We start from the raw sequence: 22,049 nt of genomic DNA, 5'->3' as shown, positions 1-22,049 counted from the left end.
AGTTTTTCATGTCTTTTATGGATTGGGATTGTCTCTCTTAACTCAGCATATTTTTCTTATTAGCAAGGGTTTTGTTTTTGTTTTTTTTTATTAATTACTACAAATTTCAGGTGACCCCATTTGAATTCCAGGCGACCCCACGTGGGGTCCTGACCCCACCGGTTGAAAACACTGCTATAGAGTAATTCATAAAGATTTTATAGAAATTCTGAAGCTGTAAATAGTGAATATGAGTGATTTTAGTCAGTTTATGACCATATAAAAGCTGTTTTATTGCATGTGTTTACTTTTTAGCAAGTGTCTGCTTGCATGTTTTATGGCAAGAGGAGGGAGACTGTTGTCACGCCAACCAACAAGGAGGTAGATGACGATGTCCAATAACACTCTAGGGTTGAAATTTTGAATTTCAGAGTATTTCAGTGAGTTCCCTATAAAGAGTTAAGCGTGTTGTTTACTACCACAAATGTTAAGCTTATTGATTCTGAGTGCTTCAGTGTAAAGACGGAAAAATATTTCCTGTAATCTTCCAAATCCATCTTCCCAATCCGCAAAACAACACTGGCTTCATTGTGTCCGACTCACTGTGAAGGCAGGTGATACAGTGAATACTTAGAGGAGGTAGTAGAACCTGGTAAAATAATTTTCAAACAAGTGGTGTGAATACTGTGTGGGATGGACAGCCAAAATGCGTGTAATCTCTACCCATTAAGCCGAACATCACTGAACATAAGGAACACAACAAGATTACGCAAACAGAAGGTCCGCTGTGTGTTGTACAGACTATTTGACCAATTTACAGCGATTATGGGATCATAAAGTACAAAAACGTCCCCAACAATTAGTTAAATAAATAGAATCCTGATTCAAAAGGCAGAGAAGGACTTGGCTTCAGAAAAACAAACAGTATCTGTGTGAAAACTGTGTGTGGGTGCAGAACCAGCATGACTAACACATGCACAGATGTTCTGTTCATGAACACGTCAATTTCCCAGAGGGCAACGCTTTGACCCTCAGACTCTGCATCACAAAGTACCTTCGACTGCTGCCACCAGAGAGACAAAAAACATGTACCATTTTATTTTATTTACTGTTTCTAAAGGTGAAAAATATCATTTGTGACCTACAGGAAGCGAGTTACTAAAGGTCTTACGAGGATAAGTGTTTATGAAGTCGATTATTGTATTGTAATCATGTGACCTCATAAAAATGCAAGTGAAAACAATAAAGCTAACTACAACCATTACTATAAATATAAGCCTGTAAAAAGGAAGCTCGGAATACAGTATTATCTCTCTGTTGTTTTAACCTACTTTTGATAAGAGCTGCATGAGGGCTTTTATGTTGAATTGTGTTCAGTGTGTTTACACATTTTAGGCTTTCATGGCACTTTTGTAACGGCGCCCAACTTACCGTAATTGGAGCAGTGCTGAAGCAAATCTTCCTCTTTGGTGGGATGTCCTCTTTACTTTCTTCTGGGAGACCGGGAATCTCTGTCAGATCAGAGCCCGGGTCATAGACAATATCCTCGTCGTCATCGCCGTAGAGGTCATCCTCGGGATCTGTGCAGCTTTCACCCCAACCCTGATAACAGGCGTCCCCGTCTGCATTAAAAATCACACGCTCATTCCCAGTGTATTCCTCATCTGGTTCTTCCACCGATTCTTTAGGAAATTTAGAGGGTTTGTCTTCTTTTGATACATCCCTGTCCTGCTGGGTTTCCCCTGCTGGTGTGCTCGGAGTTGGCAGAGGCTCAGGGGTGGCAACTTCAGAATCTTTGTCGGTAATCACAGCATCATCTGTGGGTTTTGAAACTTTGGACACTCCTAGATCCTCAATATGTTTTTTCTCCTCCTCTTCACAGGAACCGTTGACCTGGCCTCCATTGGTGGCGGCCCCAGAAAGATGTTGTTTATTTCGGCTTAGAGTCTCGCCAACATTGTCTGGTTTGTCTTTGGCTTGGACCTCTGGTGGAGCTGGTTTTACCTCCGAGGTGTCAGCACCAGGACTGGGGCTCAGGAGGTCCTCTGAGGATGAGGATGCGGGGAACTTTCCCGATGTCCTGCTCCGGTAGCCCCCGCGAACAGGAGAGTGTCGAGAATCGTCCTCACTGAGATCACCTCCGTGGCGTTGGAATCCATCCGGCGAGTACAAGGCGCGTCTGCTGACTCCTTTGTAGGGCACACCTTGGTTCTGGTGGTCAGCGTTTTCAAATACTGCACTGAGTTGACTAACTGTTGGCGAGGAAGCCTCCGTTCTGGAGCAAAGCGAGTCCAAGGAGTCAGTACTACCTCGATTGGACCTTGCACCCCGCCAATCATCGAGGTGCTCATGGGAGCCCCTTTTATCACGTCCATAGGGAAAGACCGGTGACTGAGACTGGTCACGTGACTGCTGTTCGAATAACTTCCTGGTTTCAGAGAACTTTGCTCCAGCGTTTCCAACCCTTTCAGCCGATGAGGAGTGCTGGAGTTTTATGACCGATCCATCAGCCTTGTTGATGAAGTTAGTGGGCTTGACCATCTTCTGTGGAGAAGCATCATCACGACCCCTGTTCTTAGTTGCTGGATTCTCAGAGCCCATCTGCATGAACATGTCCTTAATGCGGCTGACGTGGGTGCCATACTGGCGGCCCCTTGGTTGCTTGACCCGTTCCAGGTCTTTGGGCTTGGCATCTCCGTCGATCCGAGGCTGGTCAAAGGCCCGCTTAAGCGCCTGAAACTCAGCCCGGTAGGCATTCCGGTGGGGGGAGGCACTCCGGAGGCTGGTCCTCTCCCCCGAGGCCTCCGTCTTCAGCATGATGATCTCTTTGGATTCAGAGGGGATGTCAGCATGTCCGTGGCCTCATTAGAACGTGGCAGTCGGGAGTCTGCTCGACCTACTGCTGCGCTGCCTGATCTGATCCAGCTGATGTTAGAGTTCCTTCAGACCCATCAGCACCTGCAGAGATTAAGAAAGATGTTATGAAGCGTGAAACATTTCATAACACTGCATTACTGTGTGGGCTGGAGATACAAAACTCTTAAAACACTGAACGCCACTATTAAAGTATGACTTCCTAATCATATTTTTTTCCAGTAGGAATGTCACATGAAGTAAAGATGCTGATGTGGGCATGTTAAAGCCAACAGAATTCATTGTAAAAGCCTATTGCACACTAAGAGCACACTGATGATGTTGTCTATTCAGCTTGCCATGCTGTTCACCTTCTCAAATCAATACTTACTGTAGACATCAGTGTAGAGATGAATGACTGGCTTTATGACTATGCTTTAGAAAATGTTGGCTCTCCCGGTCTCTCCTTCTTTCATTTCTTTTTTTTCTCCTTTGCTCTCTCCCCTCCCTCTGTTTTCTATAGTAAGCTGTGACCTGTACAGTACCACATCCCCTGGCTTTCTAAACTATCAAAAACATTACGGTGGTTCCTATTAAATGTCAGCTCTATATCATTGCTTAAGACCAAAGAGAGATTAATGATAATACTAATACACCAAAAGAGGTGTTTTGATACCACCCACAGACAAAACATGTCATGTAAGAACAGCAATTTATAAAGAACCCATCCATTATGAAGAGACAGAGTCAAGGCAGGATAACAGGCCACAGTACAGTAGTTAAATATTCCATATGTACAGACGTTAATGTTTAATCCTATTTAGAAATACATTCCACAAAGAGGGAGATGAAATCTGACACAATAAAGCCGAGATGAAAAATTTCATCTGGGACACAGAGAATCCATTAATCTAAGTTGTGCTGAAACAAACAGTCTGGATGGTAGCCTATGGATGCATCAGCTGCAGCAGCAACAGCATCAGCACTGGCTCAAACCTAAATGTCCCGGTTCAATATTCATTATTCACCATGCTGCCGTGATAGCACCTATATATATATTTATATGTGTACCATCCATTTCAACTTTAGACGGTCCTGTGCTGCTTGAGGACATCCCACAGCGGGAAATAAAGTTGGAGGAGGTGGAAGATGAGAGATGAAATAGAAGCTTTAAGGTTGAGACAAACAGGCATAGAGCCGCACATCAGCCTCACCGCGCACACAACATGACAGCTAAGGTTTCCCCTCTTCTGACACTAATAAAGATGGATTTATTTCCATTTTCCACCGTTACAAACATGGCCACAAATGCAAACACACTGACCTTTTGTGAAACCATGATGAGCAGATGAAGTTAACTGTTGACCACAAACCACATCGGTGTTGATTCAATGTTACAAAAACAAAAGAGTCACACACTTACATTCATGGCTTCGTTTGACGCGTGGTTTTTATAGACACTGTAAAAACACACAATCCCCTGGAAAAAATAAAAATAAAAAATGGATGTAGTCGTTGCAGAACCTCTCGACAATAACACATCTCATCCCCCCACGCTCGTCAAATAGTCCGGGACGGAATCGCCACGAGAAACGCTTGGACAGACTAGAGCCGCTCCAACGCCATTGCAGGCAGTGGGTGATGCTGCCAGACGCACAAAGGGGAGGGGATGGGGATGGGGATGGGGGTGGAGGTGGGGGTCGGTGCAGTTCGGCTTATCCCACCCAGAGCCGCACCGAGGCAGCGCGTGCAGGCCGGTACTGTCCGATGCACCCGCGAGCTATAAGGAAGGAGACGCACTGAGCTGGGAGGAGATGTGCAGATGGAACACACTCATGTGACAAGTGGAGGAAGCTGAACTGCGGCAATGGTTGGGTCCGCTAATCTGCTGCGCGGAGGGGGTTCGGTCTGAGCTGCAGTCTGGCACAAATACCAGCACACACTCACTGGAACTTCACCGGCTGTTTATTGTTCACAACCCGGGGTTTGGGGTTTGGGTGGGGTAGAAAAGGGGTCAAGGACCACTTTAGATACGTGATGGGTATTTAAAAGTATCAGGAGGACCACCAGGGGGCCTTGGAGTTTACAGACTGATGGAGCAAAAATGATGCAAAGTTCACTTTCAGCATTAACCCATTAAGAGCCAAACATCCACCACCTACGGATCAGTGGCGGCACCAAGGGGGGCCAGTCATAACCTTTGCCCCCCCACCCAGATTTGGGCAAATCTTTGGGGAAATTCGGGAAACAAAGAAATATGAAAAATCCGTCAATGAAAGCGTACATAACACATTTTGATACACTTATAATACAAGATAGTGTACCTAAGTCTACAGATGTTGTCAGTGATTCTATACATGTGCATGTAGTAGAAGCCATTGTAAACATACGTTTTGTTTGATTAGTTGGTTAGACTATTCATTTTATTTTGTTTTCAACATTCATTAACTTGCATGCATTGGCATTGCTGTTTGTTTGCTGCATATTTTTCTGATGTGTTTAAAGAAATATGATAAGGTAGATTGTACCTATTAAATAATCATAACAGAAAGTCTGAGTTGTTCATGCTGTAGTTTTTAATACCTTGAATACATTAAGTATTACCTGATTTTACCTAAAATTGCCCTCTATATAAAGTGTAACGGATAGGCTATACATTATATATATACGTACACACACACACACACACACACACACACACACACACACACACACACACATATATTGCAGCCGCTAAATCGCAAAATGTTAATTTCGTACAATGCGCAAAATTTTTTTGTCTCCCCCCAACATTTTCTTTGCCCTCCAGTTGCCCCCCCACTTTTAAAATCCTGGTGCCGCCACTGCTACTGATCTAAAATATTTAATAACTATTGATCCACTCATCCTATCAAACCAATGATAAGATGAATGTAAAATAATTAAAATTGTAATGTAATGTAGAGGAGACCCCAGGAAGAATAGCAGCTGATGATTCAGTTGCAAATGGGGATCTTAAGAAATGAAATGAAATGTAAATAATTGGTGTAAAATACAGTTTTTCATGATCATCAGATAGGTCATTTGCAGTCCTATAATAACCCTTTATTACTTTAACTATTACTATAACTTTAACACTAATGTAAGAATGCAAAATACTGACCATATTATTAGACTATAATGGTGATAAATCACTTAAGAAAAGTTAAAAATAGAGAAAAAGTCATTTGTGAACTCCCACAAAAGTGGCACTGAAACAAACATCCACCACCGACCAAAATCATCTACTGATCTAAAATATTTAATAACTATTGATCCATTCATCCTATCAATCCATGTAAATAATTGGTGTAAGTTTGTCATCTTTTCATGGTCTTCATCATATGCAGTCCTATAATAACCCTTAACTTTCATTGGAGCTTTTATGGACATCAATCATAATCAGTAAATTAAATGTTAAAAAGAAAAACTTATTTTAATGGAAGAATGCAAAAATACTGACCATATTATCAGAGTAAATGGTGATAAATCACTTTAAAAAAGTTAAAAATAGAGAGAGAAAAAAAAAATCATTTGGGAACTGCCACAAAAGCAAACATCCACCACCGACCAAAACCATCTACTGATCTAAAGAATTAAATAACTTTTGATCCACTCATCCATCCATGTAAATAACTGGTGTAAAATACAGTTTGTCATCTTTTCATGGTCTTCATCATATGCAGTCCCATAATAACCCTTAACTTTATTTGGAGCTTTTATGGACATCAATCATGATCAGTAAAGTAAATGTAGAAACAGTGAAACTGTTTCAACCCACTTTCGATCATATTGGTCTGATTGTGGAACCTGAACTAAAATTATTTTGACACCCTTGATTGTTAATATCTTCAACAAATTCATCCCACGGGTCGGACTGGATCCTCTGGTGGCACGGTTTTGGCCCGCGGGCCATGTGCTTGACACCCCCGCTCTATTTGGTTAAACACAGCAGCATTGTTTCTCACACATTTCTTATATACTTTGCATTCTCTCCCTGGAATATTTTTGCATGATATTTTTTAAGATCAGAAGTCTAAAATTTCTTGTTGGTTGGGTCACGTAGGAGTCAACAGACACGGGATCTAATTCATGTGATAAAGCAACAGAAAAGGAGCTTTGTCAACTTCTCAGTGTGAGAATATTCTAAGAAGCAAAATGTGTCAAATAATTGTTTTGATGTGTTATAAAAAGCAGTGATGCTTATGTAGTCTCCACAGAACAGATTATAAATATGTAGAAATGGGTAGATCACCACACAAAAACAGATAATAGTAAATAATTCATCTATGAAGTACATTAAACAATGTGTTTAACACTGGCACTGCAGTCTCAGACAATAAAACTTTTCTGTCATATTTAATCTTGTAATATAAATCTATTTTTAACATGTGCATTAATTAAATAAGCCAAATTTCATCATTTACATGGTTATACAAACATCTTAGTTCCCTCTAAACTCAGTTAAAGCAGAAGGCACTTGTATACTCTTGTAGCAATCATTTTTACTATAATTATTTGTATTCAGTACAATTTTACTCCATTATTTGTAGTACAGGTTCACTGTATCTTCAGTTTATAATGAGTGTTATATTTCATCGTGAAGTACAATTCATCTAATGTTCCTACAGAAAAGAAAAATCAATGTTTACTACTGTTTGTTGCCTACATACTTCACAGCTATACAGATACTGAGGAAAAAATGGGCTACATTTCAGCATCTCATCCCACAGTTCAAAACAAACAAATTCAGGACAATTAAAGTGTAAAGTGACACTTATTGGAGGCTTATTGCAGTCCCAGTTTTAATCACTTTTGCATGCATAGACCTATGGTGATTATCATGATACATTCATAGCAAGCATAAACACTGACTATGTGAGGATGTTGCTAAGCAACCTAAAAATAATCTTAAGGGGTAAAAGGGAGAGTGAGAACAGAACAGCCACGCAATGCAGAGCACAGATGATAGATGCCATGTTTATCACTACAGAGGAAGACATGAATTCAGACTCACACAATTATTCATCAAGTAGGAGCCAAGCGGTTGGTGTGTTAGCCTGAATTAGGAGGCTTTTCGGCCCGATCAAAGCACTCTCTTTGTGGCCAAGAGAACATCAAGGAAGGATGAGTGGAGAATTAAGGGCCCCGGAGCCCTTTAGCACATTTGACTAGAAGCCAAGGGGCCAAAATACGACCATCTGTCTGCTAGGACTGTCTCTGCAGGGGGGCTGTCCAGATTGGAGCTCCTTAAACATGCCCCTGCCGTCACACAGCTGGGCTCAGGAGGTCAAACCCTGCTGAGGTGTGTGTGTGTGTGTGTGTGTGAGGGTGTGTGTGTGTGTGTCTTTACAGGCTATCTGGTCCCACTGGGGGTCAAATGAGTGGGCCATTAGAATAATAATCAAGCCCTGAAATGAAGCAGTTTCTAATGAGGATGGTTAAAAATGGAGTTAACAGTAAATAATCTACATCTACATTTTGTTCTTTTAATGACAGATCAACCCATAATTATAAAAACACAGCCACTCCTTATGGTCTGTTTAATATGCAGGCAAACAACATTAACTTTAGACTGCTGCAGGCGTGGTGCTACTATTTTGATTCACATCGTGTTTTCAACCATTTTTTTTTTCTTTTACAAGACAACCATGTTTTTCCATCCAGATGTTCAGCCAATAAGAAGCTGAGGCTGTTTCCAGAGAAGGAAGGAGGCGGACGGAGGAATGCTGCAGGATGCCTCTGACTATGGCTGTCAAACCCACTGGCGATTAGATCAAACTACCTTTTTCATGTAAGATTTACGAGGATGTTATCCACCATGTCCACTGCAGCTGTCGCGGTATGGCTGAGTACGGGTACGTATCGATTAACCCGGGTCGAAGCGTTCCGTTTTTAATCGTTTGTCCTTAATGCGGTATCCCTGACTGTTAGCTAGCTAGTTAGCCTGCTGCTGTTTAGCTGCTCGGCTCATTTTTTCCAGGAGGCTGAGGAGGAGACATGGAAAAAAGGCTAACAATAGACAGCTATACAGACACTTATTCGGCTTGAGTACATTAGCATTTAGCCTTTATCCACTGGACAGTACCTGAAAACTCCAGCCAGCTAGCCCATTGTCTTGCTAGTAGCATTAAATAAACGTCAGTCTTTGATTCAGATGATGAATAGTAGCATCTATTTCCCCAGACGTGGCCTGTGTTTTCTGTAGACCAGGTGGATTATGGATGCTTCATTACATATCTAATGTCAGTTTAACAGGTGAACATGTTATTAATTATACCTCTGCATACATGCAATGACAGTAATATGCAAATGCTACATGTATTATCCTCAGGGAAAACAGCTTAATTTGTTAATTTGTGATGCAATGCCATTCATTGTTTATTTTTATCAGATTTTTTTATGGTTTTTATATCCCAGGGGTGTTATTTCCATTTTGATCATATTGCAAACTGTAAATGTGGTTCTTCTAACTTGTCAATTTGTGATGCAATGCCATTCATTGTTTATTTTTATCAGATTTTTTATGGTTTTTATATCCCAGGGGTGTTATTTCCATTTTGATCATGTTGCTAACTGTAAATGTGGTTCTTCTAACTTGTCAATTTGTGACGCAATGCCATTCATTGTTTATTTTTATCAGATTTTTTATGGTTTTTATATCCCAGGGGTGTTAATTCCATTTTGATCATGTTGCAAACTGTAGATGTGGTTCTTCTGTTGCATGCAAGTTTAGTATTTTGTCCAGCTATTTATGTCAGGTTAAATGTTACAAGAATTTACAGTTAAAGTTATAAGGAAGTACCATACTAGAATTCAAAGGTTTAATATGACCTCACTACTGACTATTTTAAAATTATCTGCCTCAGAGGTTAAATGTACTAAATCTTACATACTTTATTACAGTGTTTTTCAACCTTTGGGTCGGGACCCCATGTGGGGTCGCCTGGAATTCAATTGGGGTCACCTGAAATTTCTAGTAATAGATAAAAATAAAAAAAAAAACTAATAAAACTACTAATAAAAAATGTATGGTGAGTTGACAGAGACAATCACAGTACATAAAAGACATGACAAACTCTGAAACTGAAGCACTGTGGTACTGTTTATCTTTCAAATGTTCATTGTGGTCAGTTTCAGATGCTGCAGCTCTTTCATAATTCATAGTTTGAGTTCTTGTTTGTTCAGTATTAATTGTCAGTCCTGTAAATACAATTTCGACTGTACATATCCTGACCAAGGAAAATAAAATTCTCACTTTGTGCAGTAATCTACACCTGGCTTTTCTGCCTCTGTCCATAATAATATACATTATATAGACTAAATGTCATCTAAAATTAATGTTTATTTGCAACATAGTATAGCAAACTATTACATGATCAAAAACAAATTAATATTAGCGAAAAATTTAAAAAGTCTCCATTTTGAATGTCTGGGGTCGCCACAAATTTGTGATGTCAAAATGGGGTCATGTACCATAAAAGGTTGGGAACCTCTGCTTTAATAAGAATTGGAAAACAAATGATGAAAGTGTCATTTAGCTCATGTTTTTAATGTATTTGATAAAGAGCTGTGACACATATTGGTTTATGTACATTGATACAATAGATTTATAAACCTTCCTCTAGAAAGAACTTGAAAAATGAATGTACTGTAATGTGTAGACAGAGTTTTGAAGTAGATCTTGTAGCTCTGAGGCAAACATCCCTTTTGAATAAATCCATTCTCTCATTAATTCATAGAATTTCACAGTTTGACCCAAGGCTGTATCTTGGAAAGTACAGCCAACCAGCATTTTTAATTGAATCTTTATTTTAGTGACTCAAAATTGGTAAAAATTTGAGTTATCAGTGTTGTCTGAACAAACAGCACTCAGAATTAACCCAAAGTTTGACCAACACTTTTTGTTAAATAATCATCAACAACAACAACAAAAAAAACTTACATAAAGTAACTTCTAGGATTGTTGTGTGATATGTTGCATATCTGCTGTATAGATCAGAGTCAAATAGAAAACCTGTCCCTTTCATGTATTTGTCCATTGATCCAGTAGTTTACATAGTGCATGCCTTTGATGCCAGACACACTGCTTTACGTGAGAAAAATGTCGACATGGAGCGATCCATGGTCTTGAGGCAGAGAACAACTGTGTACAGAGATGGTGAGTGGGTGTGTGCAGTGGTGGACTTCATGTGTTTTGCCCCGTTGCCCCTCCCCCCATCATAACACAGTGACACACTCAACTGGTTCCCCATTAATACTGGCGTTATTGTTTTCAGTGCCACAGACTTGCCTCGCTTAATTTTACTGTAACAGCAATTAACTGAATATAAATCTTGTCTAAATCTTTCTTTTGGTAGAGGTAGAATCTGTCCTAAATCATTAACTGTATGACAGGTTTCTGCTGTTTATCATGAAACTTTATGTCACTAAATCAACACTGCTGAAGACACCAAACAAGTGGGATTCACAGCAAACCAGTGAAATCTCATATCTTACCTTTCCAGAGCACTAGGACGCTGAACTGTCTGTGCTGCGTCCAGTCTTGTTCTCAGCCAGTGTTTTCTGCTTGTTGTGACACCAGCTACTTTCACTTCCAGATCTTGTGTTGAGAACAACTCGGCTCCGACTCATCACAGACAAACACTCGGCACAAACAGTAGCCTTCCTTGTTGTTTGTGCTTCCCCTTCTAAACACCAAAGAAGCACATGCATTCCTCCTGACTTGAGAGACGGGCACATATGAACGCGATTCAGCCGATCTCAATGACTAAAGCCATTTGAGGGACAAGGTTTTTTTTTTTCTATGTGAGTTGCCAATAGCGTTTTCGACGAAGGCATCACTCCTAAGCCTGTCCAAGGTCAACACAGAGAAGCATAAAATCTAGTTAGTCATTTCCACCATCCCCCTGTTCTGTTAGTGATCCATCATGGCCTTTATGTATGCCTGTCAATCTCTTAAAATGGTGCGTATATGATTATGTCTAACATGCAGAGAATACTAGTGCTATATGTGTGGATAAATATCAGTATGCATAAAAATGTCAGTCTTTGTACATATTACCATGGCCTTTTTTTGTCTTTATGTCACTGAAGCTGGAGCCAACAGTTTAGTCACCAGCAGACAGTTTAGTATTAACCTTTAATTAGTAATGTATTATGTACAGTACTGGAGCTTTTGTTCATCATCTCGAGGAGGCCTGGCAGAACGTCAGGCCTCCACAAATAAGCAGACCTGATGCTATTAGCAGGGCCTTAGTGTAGCTTAGTCAGTGATCTTTATTAACCTGTAATGGAATGGCGTGGAAAGAGTCAGATCACAAGTGAGGTTATAACATAGTCCAGTGCAGTGGTGTAGTGGTCCCTGGAGAAGTGGGTATACTCTCAATTTTTGCCTTTTTTTTAAGTAGTCCAGAAAAACACCTTGTTTTAGAAACAGTGACATGTCAGACTACTCTATTTAGTTTACCCAAAAATTCATCAGTAGTATTTGCTCACCATTATAAAATTATCATGACTTGATCAGGAGCAGTTTGTAGGTATTACTGGTCACACAAGCAGCTGCATGAATGTAAATGTAGTCAACATGAGGCAAACATAGGATAACGTTAGCCTTTCATAACGTTAGCCTACTCACACAGTTTAACTATTGGTGACAAAATCTCTTCTATAAATGTGCAGTCATATGACCAGTAGTTTAAAACAGTGACTCATTCTGAAACCACCTTAAAACTAACCTCAGAATTATGTATTCTATGAAAGTAGGTTCTCAGTAACTGCCACTCACTTGAAAGACGTTTATTCTGCCTTTCTCGTTTGCATTTCCAATAATCGTGCATCTTTCAATGAGACGTGCAGTGGCCTGTCAATCAACCGTGGTGGAAGTGGCACCTGAGGTGTCCAATCAGGTTTCAGAGGTGGCTGGCGCTAGTTAGCAATATTTTCTTCGGTATGACCCGCCCTACTCTGTCTCTAATTGGCTCATCAGTCCTCATGCCTAAAGTTAACCAATCTAATCAGTGAAAGCACCGAGTACTAGCCAATTCGAGGCATAGTAGGGCGGGTCATGGCTTCACCATCCTAGGGGACAACATGGGCAATTTGGTTCAGATACTACTGAATGGTGCGCATCAGGAGGATTTAGAAGTGGGTATATGCAATACTGACTGAAAAATAAGTAGTATACTGCTGTATACCCTGGACTACACCTCTGGTCCAGTGGTTCCACTGTTGTATGGGAAAGAATAAAATTAAGTTATTTCCAGGCATGACTAAGAATGGAGAGAGGATTGTTGTTCTAGGGTTATTGTTCTTATTTTGTTTTAGAAAATATAAAATTCACAATACAAGAAGGCTTTAAAAAGTTTGTGGAAAAAGGACAGTTGGGAAAAATAGTTTAAGTTATGGTTATTTTTAAATCATTATATTTACTGCCTGTGCTTCGTTATGTAGTAGCATGTTTTGGTTTTGAGCTGGCTACTTAGTCAAACACCATGAAAAACACTGTATGTATAAGTCAATTTTATATACGACGGGGCTTCAAAACGTTCACGAAAAAGAACAGTTGGAAAAAATGGTTTAAGTTATGGTTATTTTTCAACATATGCTCCATCTAGGTCAGTACACTTCTGCGAGTGTTGATAGCAGCCTTTAAGTCCGTCTATGTGAAACTGAGGACCATACGATTTAAACCATGTCCAAGCCATGTTCTTTTTCCGTGAACGTTTTGAAGCCCCGTCGTATATAAAATTGACTTATACATGCAGTGTTTTTCGTGCTGTTTGAGCAAGCAGCCAGCTCAAAACCAAAACATGCTACTATATGATGAAGCACGGGCCAGCCTGAGTTTCATGTTGTGGAAAATAAGGCAAGAAGTTTGGTGTTTGTGACTGATTGCCCTCCTTCGCAGAGCTAGAACATCATCCAACATTCTATGTAGGAGTGTAGATCTAACAGCCAAAATGAGTAAATGCAAATATTCAGAGGGCTGATTTAATGGTTACAAATATAAAGCCTGGGTGGGCAAGGATTTTAAAAGTTTAGATACAAACTTTGCATAAAATTAGCAGCAAATTATACATAATATCCAAGAGCTAAGCACTTTGCAGACTGAGACATTTTACATTATTGGCCAAGACAATGTACAACAAGTAATGAACCCACCAACATAACGAATAATCAGAATGTAAGACACATCAATAGTTGGATATTAAAATCATCTTTTTAGTAAGTGAAGTCTAAGAAGAATTGGGAAAATATGAAATAGTGAAATGGAAATTGTTGTAGGAAAACTGAACGGGGCTGTAATACTACATGCTAGACTGACTAACATTATGCTAGGAATGTGTGTGCAAACTAAATGTTTGTTGCTGTTTCGAACGGGTGGTGTTATAGGTCATTTCCTATTCCTCTGTACATTAGGTGAGACCAGACCATCTGGACATGCTTATACGTCTTATGGATGTGTCACAGATGTTTACCCTGCATCATGTTGGTTTCTGAGTTATGATAAAATAACCCATATTTGACCTTGACACCAAATGTGTGACCGTGAATCCTTTGTGTAGTGAAGGATTGATGAGGCCCAACGGTTTGGGTCGTACAACCCCAGTGTGCGCATTCAGAGGGGGATTTGAGGGTCGACTGAAGTCATCACAGAGGGCTCCACCGCTGTGGTGAAACTGAATGAGGTTTTATTCCTGCTCTCCAAATAACCTAGATCCTCATGTCGTGGGTGTGTGTGGCAGCGTGAAGAGCTACTGTGGAGCTGGCATGGATTAGTCACACTCAGGTGGTCCTTGGAAAGAGATGTGGTGGACAGAGCTTGAGGTTTATTTAAGTAACATCACATTTAGGAGCCATTAACTGACATTGATTGTATCTCAGTGTGGCTGGGCCCTTGGGGACAGAGGACATATGGCCTGTGCTGTGTGTTAGCTGTTGGCCCAGTTTAATATACATATGGGACCATTTTATACATTTTCACTTCTGGCACTTTGGATCTTGGGCAATTTAACTCCCATTAAAAGTTGTTTTTTAGAGCCAGCTAAAGCCAAATGAACGTAAAACCACATGAAACCTATTTGAAGGCAAATGTAATTTTCTTTTTGCAACTAAAGTAATTAATAATTTTTGAGTGATTTGTAAAATTTGTTAAAAAAAAAAAAAGCTTGATTTTAGCTTCTTAATTATGGTATTTTTGGGTTTCTTTTCTCCACAGTGACAATAAAACGCATGTCTTTGGATTATTACAAAAAACATTTGAGGACATCAGCTATGGCTTTGAGACACATCACCATTTATAAATATTTTATTTCCTCAATTAAGTGATTTATCAAGAAAATATCAACAATGAAACTGTTAGTTGTAGCTGAAACTGATCAAATGCTAGTGTCTAGTACAGGGGTGTCCAGTCCTGGACCTCAAAGGCCGGTCTCCTGCATGTTTTAGATGTATCCCTCTTCCAGCACGCCTGATTCAAATTATATACCTATCATCAAGCTCTGCAGAAGCCTGATAAGGACCATCAGGTGCGCTGGAAGAGGGAAACATCTAAAACATGCAGGATACTGGCCCTCAAGGACCAGGACTGGACCCCCATGATCTAGTATGTTACTCTTCTGATGTGCACAATTTAATGCAACATATACTGCATTTATTTTACATATCAAGCATGTTTATGCACTGAAATTATTGCCAAAGTTATTTTTCAAATGCGGTAAATATAATGATTTTAAAAAAGACATGAATAATATAAAAATGTCTTTAATGTAGGACTTCAGACTGCCTCATGGGAAGCCAGACGGCACAGAAACCCTGAGTTTAGCCTTCAAGATGTGGCCCTGCTTAGTAATCCACAGCTTAATATGTCACCCATTCGCCTTTAACCCGGTCGCACATCCTGGTAATAGATAACTCCTTACATCTGAGGATCACATGATGACTTCCTCTTTCATGGACCCAGATTAAAAGGACAGTCCTGGTCTATTACTCTCTTCAGTGGAGAGTGTCCTTGGAAATCAGTTACTGTTCAAGTGGAGGGTTTACAGTACAGAGCCACTTCATGTTGTAATACTAATGACAGAGATGGTGAGTGTGTTACTCGGATGCTGATGATTAAAACATGAGGCTAAAATGGTGGGAACCGGCAACATTTTGCCAGTGGGGGAACACACAGTAAACACATACATAGCTTTCTTAGACCTTTTCCAAGCTGCTTAATGCATCTGGAGTTATGTGTCTGCAGGCGAAAACGGCTCAGACTTTCTCTTGCTTGCTGTTCAACCCCCCCCCCCCCCCCTTCTTCTTCTTCCTTGTACACTCAGTCTCCCATGGTGATTAAAAATTGAGTGCCCACCCACCGAGGGAGAGAAAAGAGGAGGGAAAAAAAAGTGTGAAGAGAAAACTCCTGCCCAAAACAGTAAGAGGTTGAACATAGACAAGTGAGCAAAAAGAGAGGGAAGCAGTGAAAGAGAGAGAAACATAAAGAGACGAGCTGGAGCACAAATCACCTCCGGTCTTCAAGTCTGTTCATTTTTATTAAGGGGCTGCCATTTTTTTTTCCGCTGATGCCCTTTACAAATAAAAACTAAATGGTCGAGAGGGAAATGGACTGAGTCTAAAGAGAGATTAGAACAGAGGCAGAGTTAGAGGAGGGTATGTAAACAAATCTCCAGTCTGAATGACTCTCATTACTATGTTTTCATTCGTCAGCACCACAGGTCCTTATCCCTGAACATCACTGTTTTACAGGACTGAACATCACTGGACAATCTAATGAATTCATAAATATTTTTTTGTTTTTACTGTCAGTTGTTTCTAGACTGCCCGCACATGAGCACACCCAGCAATGAACCAAAAATTATTGTCAGCAGTATTAAAACACCATTCATTCAGTCATTCATTCCATGAATTGCCTTACATTTTTTATTCGCCGAAGTCATATAAGGTGTCTCAAAAACAGTGGTTTGACAGTGTCAGGTGAACATGTCACAAACTCTTGCAGTTTAAAGTGGACTAACAGAAAACATTTAGTGCTGACACTCAAAAGCCAACAACACAAATGCTAAAAACAACCCATGATATGGCACTATATATAACTTCAGTCGAGCTCTAGTTTCTTTCTTTTCTAATTTCAGAAGCTTATTAATTGCACATACTGTATCTGTACTACATCAAGTTTTTTTCCCAAACAAAAACTCATTTGGTCAAAGTAAATATGGTGTCCTATAATCTTCACATGCTGCATCAGCTGATAGTTTACATTATAGCTCTGTTAGCTTAACTCTGTTTTTAAACAGAAAACAGCCACAGTAAAAATACAAATCACCTCCGCTTTCTGTACACTTTGTGTTGTCAATATCTGCACTAATGATCTGTTTGGATTCATCCAAAAAAGGTCAGAACTGTCAGTTAACGGTTACAAACGGCGAACTTAACAAAAAATAATAATATCACATAATAACTTAATACCTTCAAAAGCCTCATAGTCAAAATCACCCATGTAGAAGAAATGCTGTGATTTTAGCATGAAACTCCATTCTTTTAATCTACATCTGTGTCCAGTGGTGAAAATGACATCAATGCTTCTATTTTTCTTACTTTTATCCTTTTTTTTTTTTCTGTGGTATTATTTAGTGCTGCAACAACGAATTGATGAATCAATCCAAATCAATTCTTAAAAGAGTTGGCAATGAATTCAGCAGTTGATTAGCTGGGTCTTGAGCACGTTAGTATTGAGGCATGCCCAAATGCTGTGAAATATAACAGAGGAAAACACAGAGGAGCATGGCTGAGGCTTCAGATGGCCAGCCAGGATATTAAAGCTAGGTTTACATTATGTTCCCCGTGGCCACGGCAGCCCCATTTGGCTGGAACATTGTGTGCCATTTTTGTAACAAAACCGGGTGGCCACCGGAAACATAATGTAAACATTAGCTTAAGATAGCCTACATGTCATAATTACTTTAGCCCACTAGCTAGTTGGACATTATCGTCATAATTATAACTTTTTCATCCATCTCCGTTTGTCAGGCCACCAAACTAACGTTGCCTATCTTTGACTGGGACTAATACATACAACGCTAGTTTGATAGCCTATAACCAGAGCTGGTTGAAGACTATAGCTTGCTAGTCTCTAGCCATAACAAGTCTAGGTAGCAGGCTAGTGCTCACTAACTATACCCTAGGTACTTGTCTGCAGCCTATATTGCTTTGGGTTAAATACTGATCTTTGAGAATTAAGTCTTTTGTGTAACTCCGATGAATTGATTAGTTATTAAAATAATCTACAGATTAATCGATTATTAGAATTATTGTTAGTTGCAGCCCTAGTGTTATCTCATAATGGTTCTTATCTTCCAACCAGTAGAGTGACTCACTACTCCGTCTAGTGGTCACATACATTACATTCACAGTGAGATGTTGGGGTGTGGCTGGGAATAAATTCAGTTCATTACATCTTTGACATATAGTAACATAAACTCTTTATTCAATTGCTGTAGTCATACATTTAGGTAGATTTTTAACATGGAAATGCTACAGGTTAATCTCCTTCAATTATCCCAGGTACCTGACTCATTTCAGAGTGTGTGTTTGAGACAAACATAGAAATAATATATTCTATTGTACTCACTCTTTGGAATAATCATTGACAACATCTCACATAAAACAAGTTGCAATACTTCAGTATTTTTGAGATAACCTCCATTTGGGTTATATACTACTGTTAGAGTGACATAAACATTTGCTTTATTTGCTTGCACCTTTAATAACACCCTCTTTCTTTCAGTGCTTCTGTCATTAATGATGAATAACAGACATTCACAGAAAAGGAAACGCTGTGTAATCAGGAGCTAAATTGTTCTCCGTCTCTTTAGTGGTCACCATCTTGTCGAGGTCACATGCAGACCGGAACGTCTACCCATCTGCTGGAGTGCTTTTTGTGCACGTGCTGGAGAGAGAGTACTTTAAAGGAGAGTTTCCTCCTTATCCAAAGTCAGGTACAACACAGCCGCTTTGATTTTATTAGGAATAGTGATGGAATAATTTCTGTATCAGGTTCCATTTGTACCTGTAGCAGTTGCAGCCATTGGCCATTACTGAATTAGCACTGACCCGTAACGGAACATTTGCCGCACACCTCATTAATCTTCCTCTCTGCCTCCAGGTGATGCCAGCAATGACCCGATCACTTTCAACACCAACCTGATGGGCTACCCTGACAGACCGGGCTGGCTGCGGTACATCCAGAGGACTCCTCACAGTGACGGAGTGCTCTACGGCTCGCCCACTGCTGAGCATGTTGGCAAGCCCACCGTGATAGAGGTGAGGTTTTGGACGGCCTTCAAAGTGAATAGAATGAACATGGTGGTATTTGGATGACTGCTTTTTATGTGAAGGAAGGAAAAGGAGTGCTGTTTTAAGGTATGTAGTGGATGCCTGAACACATGTCGATAAGAACACTTTAGAATTTGATTTTACTGAACTCATCTGGTTTGTAATAAAGCAGAACAATAAAGTAACATTTGACATACTTTTACTTTAATTGAATCTTTAAATTGTATGCAGCTTTATAGTCATACTGTACTATATCTGAGATGCAAATATTGCACCTTTTAACTCTGATAGATAATGCAAATAAATTCTCCTGCCATCTGGTCCAATGACAACCACATACCTCCACATGTATTTGTCTTTAATGTTTGAGAAATGGTTGAAAAATTTTCCGTGGCTGTATTTCTGAGCTCATGACAAGTGGAGTTTTTTAAGATACGTGATAGTAACACAACAAACATATGATTTGACTGATTGACGTGTTTATTTCAAATATGAATGTCAAAAAAGAACAATAGATAAACAGAGCATTTAAACATAAAACATAAGACATATAGTACATAATTGAAAAGGAGTGAGAAGTATAACTTACAAACTCTCACCCCTTCTCCTTAAATAATTAATAAAAATAATAAGCTTCCTAGTCTTATCTTATAGAACATGATACATTAAAGAGGCTACATGTACTGTTTCTATTTCCAAACATAAAAAAAAAAAATATCTAAAACTAGAAGCACTCGGAGAGCGCAGACCTCCGCCAAGGCTGATCAGTGGCCCCCCCCGTGGGCCCCCCCCCACCCCCGATCACCTCCAAAATTTAATTATTTCTTCCTTATCCCATTTCCAAGAAACCCTGAAAATTTCATCCAAATCTGTCCATAACTTTTTGAGTTATGTTGCACACTAACGGACAGACAAACAAACAAACAAACAAACAAACAAACCCTGACAAAAACATAACCTCCTTGGCGGAGGTAATTATCATTAGAGTGTTTGGAATAAAGCCTCTGAAGTTCTGCCAAAGAGGCTAATGTATTGAATCATAGAGATATGGAAAAGAGAAAGATTAAAAAAATGAGTTTGATGCTGAAATTGCAGCATCTGCTACAGAGATTATAAGGCGTATGAAGTTATAAAGTTATTATATGATGTTATTATCTTTGCTAAGTTTGTCGTTTGTTGATCCACACTTCAAACTAAACTGTGATTGTTCTGGACGTCTTTGGACGATTCCAAAAATATTTTTATTGAAGCTATTGACAACACAAATAGTACAGAAAACGGAGGTGTTTTGTGGTTTTACTGACTGTTTTCTGTCTAAACACAGCTAAGCTAACAGAGCTATAATGTAAACTATCAGCTGATGCAGCATTTGAAGATTATAAGACAGAGTTGTTTTGAGTGACTGTTAAAAGAACTGGTTATGAGTTTTAGTTTGAAGGAGAAAACCTGATGATACCAGAATACAGATGTGTGGAAACAAGGGACTGTAGACTCCATTCACTCAGTAAGTGATACTCTCTGTGGATACATAGTGTTGATTTGTTGGTGGTTTTGGGGGTCTTAAAGGGGTCATATTTTGCTAAACCCACTTTTATTAGTCTTTGGTTCATTTATTTGTGTATTTGGACCCTAATAGTTCAGAAAGTTTGAATTTGAACCCTCCAGGTGCTGCAAAGCTATCTTTATATTCATTCCAGCAAAAATTGAGTTGATTTCTACAACCTGTTTCAATTCCTTCTTAATTTGTCACGTTTACAACTAGTTACCTCACAATTTTTGCACATATAAGGTCAAGACTTTTGACGAACATTTCTCTGAGTACGACATAATTGTTTAACAGCAGCAGCGGTTGTAGTCCATACTGAAAATATAAAAGTAATAATAATAATAATATATTTTATTTGTATAGTGCTTTTCATAGAACTCAAAGACACTTTACGTACAGCAGATAATATGTCTAAACTTTGAGCTGATTACCTAAAATGGTCAGTTGCTGGTTGTATTAACAAGCTCAAGTGGCTGAACAGGACAGAGCGCACAGTCAACAAGAAAAACACTCGGAGAGCGCAGACCTCCGCCAAGGCAGATCAGTGGGCCCCCCTGCCCCCCCCACCCCTGATCACCACCAAAATTTAATAATTTCTTCCTTGTACCAGTATCAACATTTCCTGAAAATTTCATGAAAATCCATCCATAACTTTTTGAGTTATCTTGCTAACAAACAAACACACACGCAAACACACAAAGCAAAGCGATAACAATAGGTAACAACCCGGAAGGAGGTGGGGTCATGTGCATTTAAAGGGCCAGTGCTCAAAACGACCTTTTTCTTGTCATTACTCAAAAACAGGGTTGTAGTTGAATTAATGAAGAATTCAGACCCAAGCATAGCATTTACAGTTTATGTAGACCACAGGAAAATGTTTTAAAATGCATAATTCCATTTAAAAAAGCAACATGTCACTCTTTTAAGTGTGATCTGGTGCATGACCTCCCCCTGCTGTTGAGAATTTAGAACATCAGTACTGCGGAGAACCCCTTTAAAGTACTAGTGGTAGATAAAGTGTCACAAATGAGCTTAGCCTTAAACATAAACAGTGGTAAGATGTAATAAACACATGAATGCAGCAGTAAAATTAATTTTAAAGACATTATAAATAATGGTAAAACACTGACATGGACCATTTTACTGCACAGTGACTACTTAAGCACATTTTGCTGATAATATACATATTTTATGTAAGTTTCCAAACACAGAGCTTTTACTCGTAGTGGAGCAAATTCACAGCGTAGTAACATGGTGCAATGTTACTGTAAGCTCAGGCCTTAACTCCATTATGTTGTTATGCTTTCTTTGTCCC

The 22,049-nt window shown here is 39.5% G+C and overlaps 2 protein-coding genes across 12 annotated transcripts in view; one reads left to right on the top strand and one right to left on the bottom strand.

Moving 5' to 3' along the window:
- Nucleotides 1-11,477, bottom strand: part of ppp1r9a (protein phosphatase 1, regulatory subunit 9A) — a 96,874-nt gene extending 85,397 nt beyond the window's left edge. For 3 of the 7 annotated variants that reach the window (XM_030146811.1, XM_030146815.1, XM_030146814.1), the window contains exons 1-2: nt 4,256-4,499; nt 1,411-2,937 (exon numbers count right to left, since the gene is read on the bottom strand). In XM_030146811.1, coding sequence (XP_030002671.1) covers nt 1,411-2,796 — 1,386 coding nt within the window. In that variant the 5' untranslated portion in view covers nt 2,797-2,937; nt 4,256-4,499. Of the gene's footprint in view, nt 1-1,410; nt 2,938-4,156; nt 4,502-11,349 lie in introns of those variants that run through there. The other 4 variants (XM_030146813.1, XM_030146816.1, XM_030146817.1 and 1 more) reach the window with 4 other exon arrangements.
- The window catches only part of sgce (sarcoglycan, epsilon), a 31,903-nt gene continuing 18,298 nt past the window's right edge, over nt 8,445-22,049 (top strand). For 2 of the 5 annotated variants that reach the window (XM_030146821.1, XM_030146818.1), the window contains exons 1-4: nt 8,445-8,708; nt 10,901-11,011; nt 18,729-18,851; nt 19,019-19,176. In XM_030146821.1, the coding sequence (XP_030002681.1) occupies nt 8,660-8,708; nt 10,901-11,011; nt 18,729-18,851; nt 19,019-19,176 (441 nt within the window). In that variant the 5' untranslated portion in view covers nt 8,445-8,659. The remainder of the gene's footprint in view (nt 8,709-10,900; nt 11,012-18,728; nt 18,852-19,018; nt 19,177-22,049) is intronic. The other 3 variants (XM_030146819.1, XM_030146820.1, XM_030146822.1) reach the window with 3 other exon arrangements.

Source organism: Sphaeramia orbicularis, chromosome 11 (assembly GCF_902148855.1).
Source record: "Sphaeramia orbicularis chromosome 11, fSphaOr1.1, whole genome shotgun sequence".
NCBI classification, from domain to species: Eukaryota; Metazoa; Chordata; class Actinopteri; order Kurtiformes; family Apogonidae; genus Sphaeramia; species Sphaeramia orbicularis.
The sequence above is the reverse complement of the archived record's forward strand: the minus strand, read 5'-3'. Positions and strand labels throughout refer to the sequence as shown.